Raw genomic sequence first — 19032 nt, forward strand, 5'->3', positions numbered from 1 at the left:
ACAACACAAACAAAACATACAACCCTATGGAAAAATGAGAAGAGATGAACAGAAGCTTCCTCAAAAACAAAAAACAAAAAACAAAAAACAAAAAAAACTAATGGCCAAACGGCAAGTAAGAAAGTGTTCTACATCATTTATTTTCAGGGAGATGCAAAAACAACAATGAGATGCCACATATCAAAAAGAATAAACAGTGCTGGTGTGGATGTGAAGAGAAAGGGACTCTCATTCACTGTTAGCGGAAATGCCAATTGGTCCAGTCGTTCTGGCAAACAATATGGACATTCCTCAAAAAAGCTAGAAAACGAAATTCCATACAATCCAGCAACACTGATCCTGGGAATATACCCTAAAACACAATGCAGAAAAGCCATCTGCAAGCCTATGTTCATTGCAGATAAACTGTTCACAACAGCCAAAATCTGGAAACAACAGCCAAAATCTGGAAACAACTCAACTGCCCGAGAATAGATGAATGATAAAAGAGACTATGATACATCTACACTAACAGCACAGTAGTTAGAAAAAACAAAGTCATGAAATTATATATGAATGGACATGGAGAGTATCATGCTGATTGAAAAGAGAAAGTGACAAACATAGAAGAACTGCACTCATTTGCAGAATACACACACACACACGCACACGTACATGCACACACACACACACACACACGTATTTTTAAAAAGTATGTAAATAATACCCACAGGCAGCAGAAACAAGAGCCAGGAGGACTGACCCACTGTAGGATGCTTGCCACCAAGGGGAAAGGGGAGTGCAGTTAGGACAGAAAAGGGACCAGTATGACAATGATGCTGTCTCCTGCCCCCATGCCTGGCTGTCCTCACAGGGGCCTCTGGGGAGGAGGGTTTGAGTTTCCCTCCCACCCTGAGCAGAGCTCCAGCAGCCAAAGACCTCTGGAACCAGCCACAGCCATGCTTAAGACCACTCTCCACATGGTTGGACGAACCTCACGCATGAAGGAATCGGCAGAGGAACCCAGGCATGCAGAACCTGGGTCTGAGATCTCCAAGCCTGCTTGGATCGGGATGGGGACTCCTCCACCCAGACCCCCCATCTTCCAGTAGGTAGGTGTTACAACCACCAACTGCCCCTGGCGCCGTGTTATCCCATCAATGGCCAAGACCCAGAGACTATAAAACCCAGCTCCTGGAAGCATCTTATTATCTAGTTCTTATTCTTGGAGAACCCAGCAGGCTACGGAGAGTATCCTGCCCGCACGGCAGTCTGGCAAACTCCCCATGGTGTATTCGACATGCCAAAACCCAGTAACAATGACGGGCCTCATTCCCCTGACCCTGAAAGAGCCTCGAATGTGGCACTTTCTAAAATCTCAGGGCTAGGACGAAGGAGATGTTACTGGTGCCTGCTGGAGGAAATCGATGAACAACAGGATGACAGTGATAGTTGGAAACGATCACTCTGGACACAAACTGAGTGCTTAAAGGAAGTAAAAGTGATATGTACAATACCCTTTCAGTAATAGTAATGCAAACTACACCGCCAAAAAGGAAAATGAGGGAGAGAGGGAAAGAGGGAGAGAGAGAGAGAGAGAGAGGAAGGTAGGGAGGGAGAGGGTGGGAAAGAGGGGAGAGAGAATTTGGTCCTAGATGCAGACTGTGGGGGCAGGGTGGGACAGGTGGGAGGGAAACAGGACATTGGTGGCAGAAATGTGCCCTGGTGAAGGAACGGGTGTTGAACACTGTATGACTGAGACTTGAGCAATCATAAACAATGTTTTAACTGTGTATCCCATGGTGATTCAAGAAAAAAAATTAAAGAAAGGAAAAAAACAAAGACGGCAGTCAGGTATACAACCCTTGAAAAACACTGAAATTAAGTTCATACTTCCCAGTCTGCAATTAAAATGTGGAAACAGCACTACTGGCTGGAGAGATAGTAGAGTGAATAGGGTGCTTGTTTTCAATGTGTTTCACCTGGTACTCTATTTGGTCCCCTGAGCGCATCAGGAATAAACCCTAAATGCAGAGTCAGGTAGTAAGCCCTAAGCATTGCTGGGTGTGATCCAAAAATCAAAACCAAAACAAAAAACAATAGCACAATTAAAGAATGCAACACCCAGCAAGCAAACAATGTGCATATACAATGCCACAATGTGTGATACCCCCACTCCTCCCAGCATCACAACTGTGTGTGGCCCCAGTTATCACAACAACCACAAGGGGAGATAGAAATAAATTTTCTTCAATGCCAACCAAAACCACAAAAATAAAATATTAGAAAATCATTTGGTAACCATTGAATTATAACTGATTCAGGCAAATCATTGGCTGCTGACACTAATAAATAAATTTAGTGAATAATAATTTATTATTGCCCCAAAAGCTCCATCCCTCTCAGAGAGCCCGGCAAGCTACCGAGAGTATCCCGCCTGCACGGCAGAGCCTGGCAAGCTACCCGTGGCGTACTCGATATGCCAAAAACAGTAACAATGATGGTCCTCGTTCCCCTGACCCTGAAAGAGCCCCCAATATGCCATCGGGCTACACTAGCACGTGACAGGGACGAAGGAAGACGTTACTGGCGCCTGCTCAAGCAACTCGATGAACAATGGGGTGATAGTGATAGAATAACAATATTTACATATTACCAAACAGGGATCACTGCTGCACTTTTTAACTGTAAAGGGAAAAATTACTTTAAAAAATCTGACAGACAACCATCTTAACCAAGTGGTCAAAGATGACAATGCCAGTATTAGGACAAATCAAGTATGAGAAAAACACAACTAAATACTCCTGACAAAAAAAGTGTGAAGAGAATCAGAACACAAGAAAATTTCAGACCTACTAAACTATTTCAGACAAGAAGATAAAAGAGATACAACTCACTATTACACTTCATCTTAGATTATGGAGCTCCCCGAATAAACTTTGCTTTAGTGGAGAAATAAGTAGAATCTAAATGAAGTCTAAATAAATAATAATCTATTATCTAGACAGCATAACTCATTGTTTAAACTTAGAAGAATTATAATTAGAGAGAGTATAGAGGTTAAGGCGCTTGCTTGCATGCGGCTAACCCTAGTTCAATCCCTGATACCATATATGGTTCTCTGAGCACTTCTGAGCAGAGACAGGAATAGTTCTTCAGCACTGTCACCCTTACTACCCTACCCCCCAATTATAAATTAAAACAAATTAGGCAAACCATCAGGAAAAAAACTATTTTTGGCTATTTTTCCTAGTTTTCACTATGATTTGTATTAAGTGCAGAATACACACAAAACTATTCTTGCAATTTTTAAGTTTGAAATCATGTCATAAGTAAAAGAATACTGGAGACAGAGGGCAGACACAATAAAGTGGGCAGGGTGCTTGCCTTGCACACAGTTGGCCTGTGTTTGATCCCTGGCGCTCTATACGGTCTCCCAAGCCCACCAGGAGTGATCTGAGTACAACATGAGTAAGCCCTGAACATTGTGCTGAGTGTGCCCTCTGTCCCTGCCAAGAATAGTAACATTGGGGTTGAAGTCATAGTATAGCAGGTAGGAGGCTTGCCTTGCACACAGCTGATCTGGGTTTGATCCCCAGCATTCCCTATGGTCCCCTGAGACCTGCCAGTAGTGAGCTCTGAGCACAGAGCCAGGAGTAAGCTCTGAGCATAGCTGAGTGTGGCCCAATGGAAACCAAACTTGAAACAAACAAAAAGAAGAATACTATACTAAGAAGGAAAATGCATTTTAATTATGGTTACTAGTTCCTGTCTCAAGTTATCAGTTATTACTCTCAGGTATTCAACTAAGTTGACCATAGTGCTAAGGAAAGAACGAGATTACATAAATATCTAGCCCAGTAATCACATAATGCGTAACCTCTCCTGGGACTAGGCAAATAGCTCAGTGAGTAAAGCACATATGAAGTAGGTGTGGTCTGTGGCACCGACCAAAAAAAAAAAAAAGGTTTTATTTATGTATATGGGGCTGGAGCGATAGCACAGTGGTAGGGCGTTCGCCTTACAAGTGGCCAACATGGCCGACCCGAGTTCGATTCCTCCGCCCCTCTCGGAGAGCCCGGCAAGCTACCGAGAGTATTCGATATGCCAAACACAGTAACAACAAAGTCTCCAATGGAGATGTTACTGGGCCCGCTCGAGCAAATCGACGATCAACGATCAACGGGAGGGCCTTTACCTTTATGTATATGTAAACTATTTCAATCTTTTTCCCCCCTTAATTCAAAAAGATTTTCGGCCACACCCGGCAATGCAGACTAAACTTGGGTGACCATATGTGCTGCCAGGAATCAAACCAGGGTAGGCAGCATGCTAAACAGACACCCTAACTACTGGACTATAGCTGTGGCCCCAAGAGACAAGACTTTAAAGAAAAACTAATGTCACAGGCTATAAAGACATAATCATTTTTATCTTCAGAGTAACAGAATTAAGAGCTCACTCAAACAAGTTCCTTAAAAATCTGAATGATCGGAATAGCCAGATTATATACTTTATCATTCAGATCAAATACTGGCAAACCTTTTTCATAAAGGATAAGACAGTAAATATTTCAGGCTATGTTGGCCATCCAGTCTGAATCAACTACTTAATAACTCTTATCAATTCCACACAGAAGCAATCATGATAAATGCATAGAAATGAATAAGCATGGCTGTGTTACAAAATAATCTGGGGTTACAGAGCAGCACAGTGGCAGAGAACATGCCTGGCATGTGCAAGACCCTGCATTCAATCCTTAGCTCTACATGGCTTCCGAGGCATCAATGGATTGTAATCCTATTAGCCCTCAGAATTCCAAGTCTAGCATCACACCAAGCCAAGCAAAACTAGGAACAGCCTTAATAGAAACAAGTTAAAAAAAAAATAAGAAGATAGTGGGGAAGATTTGAGCAACCCCTGATTTAGATGAAAATATTTGAAACACATTGGTCTTTTAGCAAGAAACAAATATATTCAAAGGAACAGGCTGTAAAATAGCATTCTTTTTAAAATTTGTTTTTGGGGTTACACCTGGAAGTGCTCAGGCTCACTCCTGGTTCTGCACTCAGGAATCACTCCTGGGGGGGTCAGCAGACCAAATGGGACGTCAGGGTTTTTTTTTCTTTTCCTTTTTTGGGTCATACCGGTGATGCACAGGGGTTACTCCTGGCTCATGCACTCAGGAACTACTCTTGGCGGTGCTTGGGGACCACTGGGATGCTGGGAAATGAACCCAGGTCGGCTGCGTGCAAGGCAAACGCCCCACCCTCTGTGCTATTGCTCCAGCCCAGATATCAGGTTTTGAACCCAGGTTGGCCCCATGCAAGGTGCCTTACCCACTGTACTATCTATCTGGACTCTAAAAACAGCATTCTTTAAAATAAGACCAAATTTAAAGAAAAATTTTAACACAAATCTTTATGGATACAAAAATAATCTCTACTTAGGATTTGGTATTTATTACAGAAACACATTAACTTCATTTTTAAATGCTGCTTAACAGACTTCATGTATCATATCAATTATTAACATAAATCCCAAGCAGTGACTCAGAATTGCATAGCTGGGAAATTAGGTTTTTAATTTTTTTTTTCTGTAGACTTTAATGCCTAGCTTTCTAGGAAAATGTTTCCTTAATTAATGATAACGTCATGAAATAAAGATAAAAAGAACATGAACAGCCATTAAGAAGAGTTCAACTCGGGGCTTGGGTTGTGGCTCAGATGTAGAGCACTTGCCAGGCACAAATAAGACCCTGGGTTTGATCCCCAGGAACACACACACACACACACACACACACACAAATATCCCTAAATCATACACACACACACACCCATACCCATATATATAACATCCCTAAATCATCTAGCTGAGGTATAAATTTCTACTACTCAGACTTAACTCAGGGATTCATATCCTGTAACCTAAGTATTTTATAAGAGAGGCTCTGGAATCACTAGCCATCACAACCTCTAAGTGTTTAATGAAACTGATGATGCCAAATTCTTGGGAACCTTACCTCTTCTTCTCATGATCCAAATGAATGAAGATTTTCCAGTCAAGTTAAAGTAATCTTCACTTGTAACCAGATGTTTTGCCCTGTAAAGTCTAGGGTATATTTTCAGCAGGGGAGTGATGTACAACAATTTCTCTTGCAAAAAAGAAATATATGCACATGCCCCTGCTGAAAATATAGTCCAGTAAATGTGAAAATGAATATATGGCCATGTGTAGTGTTCTAGGTAATGTATCTTGTTGAGGTCTACTTTAGGAGTCTGGTGTGTAAGCCTTGTGAAGTCAAGGCATTGGTCCTGTGTATAGAGGTATAGAAAAAGTAGCTCACTTAATCCTTTCTCGCCAGGAGTCGGGATTTTCCCGGAACGACATCCATTGTCGGCAATGGACGCACCAAAATAACGCCGGCGCCAGTGAGTTAACCACCTCTGTCCTCTTTTCACCTATTATATTTTTCATGCATCATCCAACTTCCCAACCATCTTCCTGTTTCTTCACAGAATGCACGCTAGGTTCTTGTTTTTCTTCAGCACGAAGTTGAAAATGGAGTTGAGAAAAGGAGACACATGGTCAGCTGGTGATGTTAACAAGCTCCTTGCTGCCCTGAGAAGCTAGATGGAAATGGTTCAAGTTACAAAGGGGATCATCATCAGATGTGGGAGGACAAAGAGTAATTCATGAAGCTTCATTCCCTTCCCTCCCACCCTCTTTTATTTGCTGATGATCCCTATCATCTGCCTTCACAGAAAAATCAAAATTAAGAATCTGAAGCACTCTTAGTTCTTCAGTCCATCCAGTAGAAAGGCCAAATGGAACACATATCCCACACTGTTACAGTGATCCCAGGAGGTCAGGGAAGCATGGAGTGGCTAACATGACCATAATCTTAGATCAATGCTTTTTTAAAATGATAATGAATTAGCAACTAACATAGCACTTGGCAAAAGGTGCTTAATAAAGATTGGTTGAGTAAATTTCTTTTCTGCCAATGTCTACTCGAACACATAGGTGAAAGTCGGACAGAAGTAGTTAACTCTCATCAATGCCAATACAGTATGGATATATAGTCATTGAAGTCGATGTGTTTCACTAATACATGTTCAAATTATGGTTCCCAATTTCAACTGTTTTGGTTAGATGCAAATACAGCTTCTGATCTGTTTGTAAGGACAACCATATTGAAGTCAGAAATAAGAATCAAGGTAAACACTAATTAGAATGATAAATTAAGAATCTCAACATCAATGTGCAACAAACATCACACTTCAGAAAAGGAGAAACATTTATCACATGTGAATTCTAGATGGATAATGATTCCAGAGCGAATTAAAATTTGAAGAAGGAAAATTTTATTTAATGGCTTCCTTAATACTAAGAATTGGGTAAATCCAAAGTATGATGGTTAAGAAGAATATGTTGTAAGAAGAAATGAAATCTTAAACATACATTCAAGAGTATCATCAAGTTACATAGTACTGTGCAACTGGCATAATATTTTACACAGGAGTAGAAAGGATAACAAGAAGGGGTAGAAATAACTTTATAGAACTAAAAATGTTTGGCTAGAGTATGAGTTTAAATGACCACTTATATCTAACTATGGTAAGGATATCCGAAAGACTAATTCCAACCTTTATAATTACAGAAACAAGCTACCATGATATAAACAAAAATCAGCTTTCTCTGAACTTGAGGTTTATAAGAAATTTTGATTATGTCTTAGTAAAAAAAAATTATCATCTAGAGTTCTATCAAACAAATGTGAACTGGCTCTACATCCCTATTCTCTCTATATTTCTATGTAAAAGGCTTTACTATGTTTTGTATTCTTGTCTTTATTTCCTCCTTTCCTGCTGACCCAGACATTGTACATGCTCTATTAGCAGTCTCCAAATACAAAAAGGACTTCTTCCAGGGATTCCTGTGTCCTCATGAAAAAGGCCTTAAATTAAGGTCTTTCAAGTGACCATAACGCATCTCTCTTTTCATTGACTGTAATTCCAATATTCACATATTCTATCACAGCAGATTTATGATGAATCCTTCCTTGACCATCGAAAGGTGAGATTTTTTTTTTTTATAAGGCTCAGTAAGTGATGAAAAAGTAGCATGAGTAAGAGGTCAATGGGTTAAGTAGGAACTTAAACTGTACCGTACTTAAAGAAGGGTCTCAACACAGTAAATTAAGAATGCTGAAAATAAGCACAGTGCACACCCAACAAATGACTCATTTTACTCAGGCCAGTTTCATGTGTTAAAATGTACAATTAATGGGATAAACTTTATGGTTATATTGGTGTAAAAGTACTCAAGTGTTCATCTTGCTGCAAATATATCTGTACTGCTGGTCTATCTGGTTGTTTTACATCTTGCAGAAAAAAGAACAGCCAGAAAAAAGTCAACGCTAAGAAGTAACCTGTTCCCCCACTGGTCTTCAAGAACTGATTTCCAGTTTACTTACAATCAAAATGTACCACATTGCTCCTAGGCTGATACATTTATTCACTTTTATATTTACCCAAGACCTAGACTGGGTTTTCTGCAAAACAAACCTTGTACATCTTGCTACATTCTTTAACAAGAGATTATATATTAATAGAAGGGTCCCAGACCTATTTTTTCCTCTTTCGTCCAAAAAGAAATAAGCACTAAAAAACAGTACTATTAAAAAAAAAAAAAAAGCCAAATCAGGATCAGAGCAATAAAATACAGGTAGGGTGCTTTTTGCCTTGCACACAGTAGACCCAGGTTCAATCCCTGTCATCACATATGGTTCCCTGAGCCCCACAAGAAGTGATCCCTGAGCACAGAGCTAGTAATAAGCCCTGAGCATGACCGGGTGTGGCCCCCACAAAAAAAAAAAAAAAGAGAAAAAATTATTCTCCTACTTTTTGTGAGAAATTATTAACTTACTCTGGTTTTCTAATTTAAGTAATTTTTAGTATATTCAAAAAAATTCCAATTAATTTAAACATTCATATTTTTCTTACACAGACTTCTATGTAGTATTTAAAAATAAATCATCATACATGTTATTCAGATTCCTTTACAATTACAAAACACTTTGGATAACTGATTTCACTGTTGTGAACACTTTTTTGTCATGAACACTTTTCTAACTGACAATGTGTATTAGTTTGGCTGATATCTCTTGCCATGATATAGAGCATTTTGACACATTTATGATTGGCTGTCAATAAGAAAAACAGGATTCCATGTATCACTAAGAAAATAGGTAAGTCAACTTAAGGTCTCAGTAACTCTAAACCTGAGTAATTCAGGTTAAAATTAACCAAAAGAAAAAAAGCTTTCTTACCTTTAAGTCTTTCCAACTGTCTAGGAGCCTGGTGGCCAGGTCACTTATATCTACTGTTTTATCTGGCTGTTCCTGGCTTCTCTCACTCTCCACATCAGATACACCCTCCTCTTCATCTTGGGATGGTGTTTCCTCAACAATAGGTTCTTCCAGTTTTGTGCCATTGCTCTCTTTAGGCTCTACTTCAGTGTCAACCTCTTGTTCAGATGTCGGTAACTTGCTGGTCTCCACAGCCATTTCACTATCGGCTTTAGATTCAGGCAGCTGTTGTGTGAGTAGCTGTTGTGACTGTAATTCTTCCTCTTCCTCTGCAGGAACATGTTCTAACTGGTCAAGATCATCTTTGCCATCCTTGCCTTCGAGTTCACTGGTAGCATCAGATATTGCACTGTCCATGCTATTTTCACTAATAATTTTAAGTCTACGAAACATGAGCTTCTTTGGGGTGTCTGTCTCAGCTTCTGTGTTTAGCTTGGCAGAAGGATCAGGAGTGTTAAGTGGTGTATGAGCACGAGATGTATTTTCACTGGAATAGCCATCTCCTTCACTCAACTGAGGAACAGCAGTCTTGGTCTGAGACCAACGTTGAATAATTGGAAGTACTTTGCTCTCCTCCAACATATTTTTAGTAGGAATTGGTAAATGTTCCAAAGTCTTTATAATCTGGTTAAACAAAATTTTAAAAATAAATAAAACACATCAGGTGACTTCAAATCACTAAATGAGGCTCAGCTAATTTCTGCCTTGAATAGTGAGAGCTTTAAAAAAAAATCTTGGGGCTGGAGAGATAGCACAGCGGGTAGGGCGTTTGCCTTGCACGCAGCCGACCTGGGTTCGATTCCCAGCATCCCATATGGTCCCCTGAGCACTGCCAGGAGTAACTCCTGATTGCAGAGCCAGGAGTAACCCCTGTGCATCGCCAGGTGTGACCCAACAAAGCAAAAAAAAAAAAAAAAACTTATTAAATTAAAACAAAAGTCTCACCACAGAAGAGTTTAAATGTCATAACACTATTTTCTTTAAAAAAGAACAAAAATTGTTGGGTCTATTTTTTTGAAGGAGGGGCGGGGAGCGGGATTCACACAATGGTACCCAGGCAGTACTCCTCATGATATGCGGGGAACCTAGGGTTTTCAATTTAAAAAAGTTCTTGCACAGTACTCCCAAGCCAGAGAGAGAGAGTAAAGCAGGTAAGGCGCTTGCCTTGTATGCTGCTGACCCACATTCAATCCCTAGCGTTCCATACGGTCCCCTATGTACTTCCAGGAATAATCTCTGAACACGGCCTGGTGTGGCCCAAAACCAAAACAGAGCAATTAAAAAAAAAAAAGTAGCTAAGTACTCCCCTATAAAGTTCTACAGAAACTCCAAGGCTTACACAATACCCAATTATTACCAAAACTCCTGGGAGAATAATGAAGGCAAGCACAATCATTTATTTAACCACTTTCACGTTTCTGTTTTTGAAGCATATTATTAAATGATTTTGGGAAATATTAGAAACTGTTATTAAAAATAACTAAATTAAGCCATACTAGAAAACAGTTTTTGGGCCAGAAAGATAGCTCAGTGAGCTAGAGCATATGTTCCACATGCAACAGGCCCAGATTTGATCCCCAGCACAATGTTTTTCACCCCATACACTGTCAGGTGAGGTGCGGTTCCTAAAACTCAGGAAAAGAGAAAACAGTATTTAATGGGAAAGTAATCAACAACACGATTCCACTAACAGCACTGCCAATCAATCAAATTAGAAAACATTATTTCATGATAAGGTAATATAACAAATCCACCTACAATGCTGACAATGAAAAAAATTCACTCAGAACTTTTAAAAGCCCTTTTTTTGGGAGGGTGGGGGCCTCTCAAGTAGTACTCAGGAGGCTCCCCAGCAAGTCTCAGCCAATTGCTGGAGGTTTATACAGAACCTGATGCTGTGATATGTTTCAGGCCTGGCAGTGTCGGGGACTACCAGTCAGGGCCACCTCTGTGATGCTGAAGAAAAAACATTTCTTCTTTCTTTCAAACTACTCTTTTGCCATCCAGATTTCAATAATAACTTTAGAACCTCAGAATTAAGGTTTCATGTAGTTCAGTCTATTTTTAGAACAAATTTATAGCTCTAAATTTAGAACTGTATTTGCAAATTAGATTTTTAATATATCTTGCACTCACACTTCCCAATCATGTCATACCAATCTTAAAAAGATACATCATGGGACAATAGTGCAGCAAGCAGGGCACTTGCCTCACATGTGGCCAATCCGGGTTTGATCCCCACCAGAAGTGATTCCTGAATGGAGCCAGGAGTAAGTCCTGAGCACCTCTGGGTGTGGACCACTCCCTAAAACAAAAGATACTACAAGGGAAACCATGGGTATAACCTCACTGCTAACAAAATGCATATAAAGTTTATACAGAAATAATATTAGGGTGATAGTTATTTTATATCAGCAGCATACACAATGCTGAACTTATAATCATCAATATTATCACAAACCCTCCTGCCTACACAAAATAGTGGCTCGAGAAACCAGGAAGTTGAATGTGGACTGACCTCTTCCTGAAGCTTTTGGTTACTTTCCCGGCCGTCACCCAGTTCTGCCATCCAGATCCACAACAAAGACAGTCCGTGACGTTCCAGAAAGGACTTCAGGCAAGATTGTGAGTGTGTGTTCTTCCGCAGGTGAAAGGAATTAGAATGCAAGAAATTGACGTGGCAGGGAGACAATACCAGAAAGAGTATTAAAGAGGACCTACAAAAAGGACTAAGGAGTCTCATCATATTAATATACAAAAAAGCAGAAATTCTATTTTTGTATCTCAACTAGAACTGTAAAACTATTAAGTAGACAGCAAACTTTAACATTATTAAAACTGTACAACTTTGGAAACTGTAAATCTTAGAAAACTGTATAAACATTAATAACTTGTTTATAATGAAAATTCCAAAAGACTAAGAAACAAATCTGAGTCACTATTTTTACTGAAAAATTATTTATAAAAATTATTCTCTAAACAATTTTTCCTGTTCAGATACTAATACAAAATACTGTTTTTACTTAGCTTAGCTTTTTTTCTTTTTAATCAATTTTTTTTTAATTTTCCAACTTCTGGCAACTGTCACAAAGAGATTACAGTTAAAATTCAGTGCTCTGAAGTCCTTGAGTGAAAAATGGCCTGACATGCTAATGAGAAAACAAACTACATCAAGTGTCATGAATTTTTACAAACATAAAAATCCACCATGTTCTCTGATTAAACAAAGATGGCTTTCAAAATCAGACAAAACACCACTTTAAAGCTAAATCACTTATTAAAATTATTTTTTTGTATTCTCCATTCTAAATTCTATATTAAACATCCCACCTTAAATTCAGAAACAAAAAATAAGTTATCATCAGACTGTTCACCTGTATAAGCTCCAGACAGGTAAGTTTCTGCTCCAAAGTTTCAATTCTAACCATTAGTCGGGATAAACTGAGCACCTGGTTTTTATCAGAGAGACCCTCACCATTCTCCATCAGGGCTTCTAACTCTCCATCCACCTACCACAACAGAGAAAAATATATGGTTATAAAACAACAGAAAAAATTCAATGAACCAATTTTTTTTTTTGGTTTTTTGGGTCACACCTGGTGATGCACAGGGGTTACTCCTTACTCTGCACTCAGGAATTACCCCTGGTGGTACTCAGGGGACCATATGGGATGCTGGGAATCGAACTCGGGTCGGTCGCATGCAAGGCAAACGCCCTACCCACTGTGCTATTGCTCCAGCCCCTGAACCAAATTTTAACACTTAGTTTTTGTCCTGGTGCTTGGGGGATATCCCTGGGTTATCAGCTCCTGGAAGTATTCAGGGAACCACAACATGCAAGGAATCAAACCTAGAGCTCTAGGTTTCTCTTTCAAGCCTGTGTTCTCTTGAACATGTATTCCTCTCTTCCTCTCTCCTCACATGTAAGTAAATTTCATTCAATAAAAATTATCTTGTGGAGTCAGAGAGGGCACCTGCCTTGCATGTGGCTAACCCCATCAGATATAGTCCGGCATAGCATGTGCTCTACATACTTCTTCGAACTATCTCCCTAACCCTTCAAACCACTAAATTAAAAATCAACCTAAGACACTCAACATCATTCTCAATACCATCTAAAGTAAGAAAAACACAAGAACACAGTGAGAGGGGCAGAGCAACACTACAGCTGTTAGGGCATTTACATGCAGCTGACTGAGGTTCAAGCCTTGGTACCACATATGGTTCCTCTAGTCCTGCCAGGAGTGATTCCTGAGTGCAGAGCCAAGAGTAAGCCTTGAGCATTACCAGGTGTAACCCTAATCCCCTGAATAGGAGAAGACAGTAAGAAACCACATCACAATTATTATGGTAAATATGGGAAAATCTGATTAATATACCAAGTTTAGGCAAAGACTATAAAAAAAAAAAAAACAAAGACCGTCTACTTTTACTTGCCACTAAATATAGTATAAACTCATGAGATCAATTTGATTTGTTTTGGGGTGGGGTGGGTCTGGGACACACCAGAGAGTGCTCAGGACTTACTCTAGGCTCTGTGCTCAGTAATCACTCCTGGCATTGCTCAGGAGACCATATGTGGTGATGAGGATCAAATCCAAGCCAACCATAAGTCAAGTGTCTTACTTATACACATCTCTCCAGCCCTTCATGAGATCAATTTGAAAAACATTTCATTTACTCACCAAGTATTTACCAAGACTTACTATATATCAAATATAATTCACTATAGCACTGCACTGTCCTCCTGTTGTTCATAGATTTGCTCAAACGGGCACCAGTAACGTCTCCATTGTGAGACTTGTTGTTACTGTTTTTGGCATGCTTGCCAGGTTCTGCCACGCGGGCGGCATAGTCTCGGTAGCTTGACAGGCTCTGAGAGAGGGACGGAGGAATCGAACCCGGGTCGGCTGCACGCAAGGCAAATGCCCTACCTGTTGTGCTATTGCTCTAGCCCAAATATAATTATTAGGGCTAAAGATGTTGCAGTGAATGAAAACAGAAACAACAAAAAGTAACTGCCAAAGAGCAAATTACACTATTCGTAAAGTATTTCAGAAAAAAACAGATTAGTTTGCAAAGTATTTGTACCCCTTATACCTAACAAATGCACACCTAAGAATAAATCCTAGGAGGGGCTGGAGTGATAGCACAGCGGGTAGGGCGTTTGCCTTGCACGTGGCCAACCCAGGTTCTATTCCCAGCATCCCATATGGTCCCCTGAGCACTACCAGGAATAATTCCTGAGTGTAGAGCCAGGAGTGACCGCTGTGCATCACTAGGTGTGGCCCAAAAAGCAAAATAAATAAATAGATAAATCCTAGGAAAACTACATGAATATAGAGATGCACAAAAATGTTTGAATAACTTTTCAAAACAACAGCAAAAAACAACTGCAATGAATGAGTGTGGTCAGGTTGGATAAACTGAGATGTTGATACAATTAAGTACCAGAGAGAGTGAAAGGAAATCAGGTATAGCTAAATGTAATGTCAATCTTACAATTACAATGCTACATAAACAAATGATGGTGAGAAGATTACATAGTGTATAAATCCATTGTAATGCACCTCAAAATCTTTTCTGGATTACAGAGAAATCCCAAACAGCAAAATTAGCCAGGTTTGCACTAGGCATGTGTGGTACTGCCAGGAATCAAAGTACAACTGCTGTCCTCATAGTCCCCTGAAAATGGTTATTTAAAAAAAAATAGAATAGGGCAGAAAAAATAGCTCAATAGGCTGGAGGACATTATTTGCATGCATGAGGTCCAGGTTTAATCCCAGGTGCCTCATGGTCCCCTAAGTGCTGCAGAGTATGACTCCTGAATAGAGAATGAGGAGTAGCCTGGAACATCACTAGGTGTGCCCAAAACAAACCAAAATAGGGCATTAAGACACAAAATTCAAAATAGTGGTAAACTCTGGGATACAGACAGGAACATGGAAGCAGAGAAAAGTAAGTATTCATTTTATAATTATATAATTTTTTAAAAATAATCTAATCACAATGAGTTACAGTTACAAACTTGTCATGATTGTTTTAGTTATATAATGTTCCGAAATTCATCCCTTCACCAGTGTACATTTCTTACCACCAATGTCATAAAATTATGCTATAGCATATAATTATGCTATAGTTTACAAATATCTTTTGTACATTTCAAACCTTACATTTAAGTAACAATTAGCAAAAAAAATCAATATACTCCAGATTATTCTGTAGTTGTGTTGCAATATAAAAAGAATTTATTATAGGGGAAATAAAATTAATTCATTTAAAAATGATGGGGGCTGGAGCGATAGCACAGCGAGTAAGTCGTTTGCCTTGCACACAGCCAACATGGCCGACACAGGTTCGATTCCCAGCATCCCATATGGTCCCCTGAGCACTGCCAGGAGAAATTCCTGAGTGCATGAGCCAGGAGTAACCCCTGAGCACCGCCAGGTGTGACCCAAAAAGAATAAGTAAATAAATAAAAATGAACAATAACAAGTTAATCATACTGGGAGGGAAAATAAGTACCCAGGAAGTACTCTTAGCTCAGGGGTCACTCTTGGTAGTATTTGTGGATGCTGGCGATGGAACCGAGGTCAGCTTCACATAAGGCAAACACTATAACCCCAGAACTATCTCTCTGGCCCCTAAACAAATGTCCTAATGGCTGTGCTATCACTCCAGTCCCCCATATTAATATTTTTTAAAAAGTAAAAGGCTACGAAAAGGGAGTAGTTAAACTTAAAAGTCACCAGAACTGAATTCACAGAAGTTGATTTGAAATTGTTAAGATAAAAAATGAGGAAAGCGAGCCAGTAAAAGGTGGGGGGGGAGAGAGACAGAGAGAGAGAGAGAGATTTACTATCTATATACAAACCCCCAAACTCTATTTTTTTTCCCTAGCTCTATGCTCAGGGATCACTCCTCGCGGAGCTTGGAGAATCATATGGAGTGTGAGTGATTGAGCCTGGGTCAGCCCCAAGCAAATAAAGCACCCTACCTGCTGTAGTATCTCACTCCAGCCCCTCATTTTGTCTCTTTTAACTGTTATGTTGAAATAAAAACATATAGGACCAAAAAATTGGGGGAGGGGGCAATAACACTCTGTGTGCTTAAGACCATATGTGGTGTCAGGTTTAGAACCCAGATGAGCTGTATGCAAGGGCAAGAGCCTTCCTAACCTATCGCACTAGCTCTCCAGTTTTGGACCAACTTTTTATTTTCATTATGTTTTTTCTTTCATTTAACCGTACCTCCTGAGTTACCCATACCATTATCCACAGCCATCGTTCTTACATTTTCTTAATTTTAAATAAAGTACTTACATAACTTATATATGCTCACACTGGATATTTGAGTTTATATTTTTTCCTAATGTAAGCAATAATGCTGTGACTCCTGATAAAATACTGTAGCAGGTTTCCCTCTTGTTCTATACCATACACAAGAGTGCAACCAGTGGCTTATATATATCCATTTATCTTTATTAAGTAACACCAAAATTTTTCAAGTTGTTAAATCCATTTACACCACGCCAGCACCGCACGAGATCACCTGCTGTTCTTGTGTGCCATTATACTAAATTTGTACCTATCTTGTGAATATGTGAATATTCCCGATTATTAATGATGCTGAATAAATTTTCATGTGTTTACTGAGTACTTAGCTATCTGTGGCAGCTGTTTAATTTTCTTTTGTGTTTTTTTTTTAAATATTAGTATCAACTCTAAATATATTATCTGGATACTTGTTTGTTGTACTTTGAATAGTTCAGATTATTTCCAGTCTGTATGTTACAAATTATAAATTACAAACTTGTGACTAAGAGACGTACTATTATATCTCTATCAAGTAATCACCAAGTTTATGACATATTCAACACGGACAATCAATCACCTGTCTTTAAGCATTACATAGATGTAATCATAACAGCAAGAAATTAGTGCATAATCAATGTCTAACACAGGGGATGCAGGATAAAATGCCATTAATGTTTTCCTTTTTCCCCTCCGTGATTTCTATTTTGGGCCACAACCAGGTTGCTACGGGTTCTGTGCTTAAGGACCATACGGGTCACAACATTTTCTTAAAAATAAAAATAACAATTTGTGAATTTAAGATTTTTAAAAGTTAAGGGGGCTAAGGCGCTTACCTTGCATGCAGCCAACCCAGGTTCAATCCCAGGACATTCCATATGGTCCCCCAAGCACTTCCAGGACTAATTCCTGAGTGCAGAGCCAGTAGTCACTCCTGAGCATTGCCAGGTGTGGCCCAAAAACCAAACAAACAAACAAACAAACAAAAAATAATAAAAGAAACCTTGACCAAGAAGACAGTTCAAGGGATTGAACACACCTTTCATGCATCAGATCCTGAGTTTGATCACTGGCACCCTCACCATAGCACCAAAGGGTGTGGCCTGGTGAACCCTCTGCAGTATCCCCAGAGTCCTGAGCAGAACTGAGGAGAAACCCCCTTCAATAAAAGCAATTTTGATGAAAGTGGGGGGAAAAAAAAAAGGAAAATGTTTCCTAGTATTCAACGTGAATTAACTATGATCTACTAATTCCCCCTCCAAAAACAAACATAACAAAATATAAGCACGGCTATGGATACTAAATATGGCAGAGCATCTTCCTTACCTGCCTTTTATGTATGAGGCCCTGTGTTCAATTGTCAGAATCAAAACAAAGGAACATGCAAATTATACTTGATCATTTGATACCCCGTTATTCATTGATTTACTCGAGCGGGTGCCAGTAACGTCTCCATTCATCCCTGTTGCGTGCTAACGTAGCCCAATGGCATCTGCTCGTTCTAGGAACATGCAGAGCCTCAAACCTATCACACAGCAAATTAGACATGTATTAAAAATTATGAGATTGGCCTAAGAGATAGTACAACAGGTAGGGTGTTTGCCTTGCACATGGATGACCCAGCTTGGATGACTGGTACCCCATATAGCCAGTCTACCAGGAATGACGCCCGAGTACTTTCAGGTCTGTCCCGCGCCCCTACCCTCCCCCCACAAAAAATGAATCATGAGATTTAGGAGACAGAAAGATAGTAGAGGTACTATGCAGCTGAACTGTTCAATCCCCAGTACATCCTCTTCCTCTAGCCCAGCACCAGAAGGAATAATTCCCCAAGCACTGAGCCAGAGTGGTCCCAGATTCAAACCATTTCCCCTCAGACTCTGTCTAGAAAACAAAATTTTTAAAAAACTAGTAAGACTAAGAACAAAGAACTGGAAACAAAAATATTAATCAGGGCTTAACAATAATCTATTAATCATTACTTTTATCACCTCCTCCAATCCTGTCTTCTGTTTTCTTATCTAAAGACTGTCATTTATAGTACCAAATAAAAACTGATTTCTGAAAAGCCCAGGAATGGAAGGAAAAGAATCATAGAGGAATTTCTTACCAACATCTCTAGTTCCCTACCTCCTTTCCCAGAGTTCAAAGGTCTGGGATCAGGCTGGAAAATGGGCATTTTTACCACAGACCACAACAAATGATTTGGGTTGAGAAAAACTTATTATGGTGAAATATCCTCAAAAAAGAGGAAAGGCAGTATTTAAGACACAAAGTCCTCGTCCCAGCTCTTTTAGTAATTTAGCAACACTAATCCTCTCAGCTCTATTAGGCACTTGGGTAAGCCAGGCTAAAAAAACAAGGCCA

At 39.6% G+C, this 19032-nt stretch overlaps 1 protein-coding gene across 2 annotated transcripts in view; it reads right to left on the reverse strand.

Annotated features, from left to right (window-relative positions):
- The window catches only part of SETD2 (SET domain containing 2, histone lysine methyltransferase), a 119332-nt gene that overhangs the window by 44486 nt on the left and 55814 nt on the right, over nt 1-19032 (reverse strand). Inside the window, exons 10-13 of one of the 2 annotated variants that reach the window (XR_008794485.1) lie at nt 12727-12861; nt 11871-11990; nt 9314-9976; nt 6326-6608 (exon numbers count right to left, since the gene is read on the reverse strand). Coding sequence is in view for 1 of the 2 variants with exons in the window: in XM_056128959.1 (XP_055984934.1) it covers nt 9314-9976; nt 11871-11990; nt 12727-12861 (918 nt within the window). In the remaining variant the exon portion in view is untranslated. The remainder of the gene's footprint in view (nt 1-6325; nt 6609-9313; nt 9977-11870; nt 11991-12726; nt 12862-19032) is intronic. The other variant, XM_056128959.1, reaches the window with a different exon arrangement.

This window comes from Sorex fumeus, unplaced genomic scaffold (genome assembly GCF_029834395.1).
Source record: "Sorex fumeus unplaced genomic scaffold, SorFum_2.1 ptg000072l, whole genome shotgun sequence".
In the NCBI taxonomy this organism is placed as follows: Eukaryota; Metazoa; Chordata; class Mammalia; order Eulipotyphla; family Soricidae; genus Sorex; species Sorex fumeus.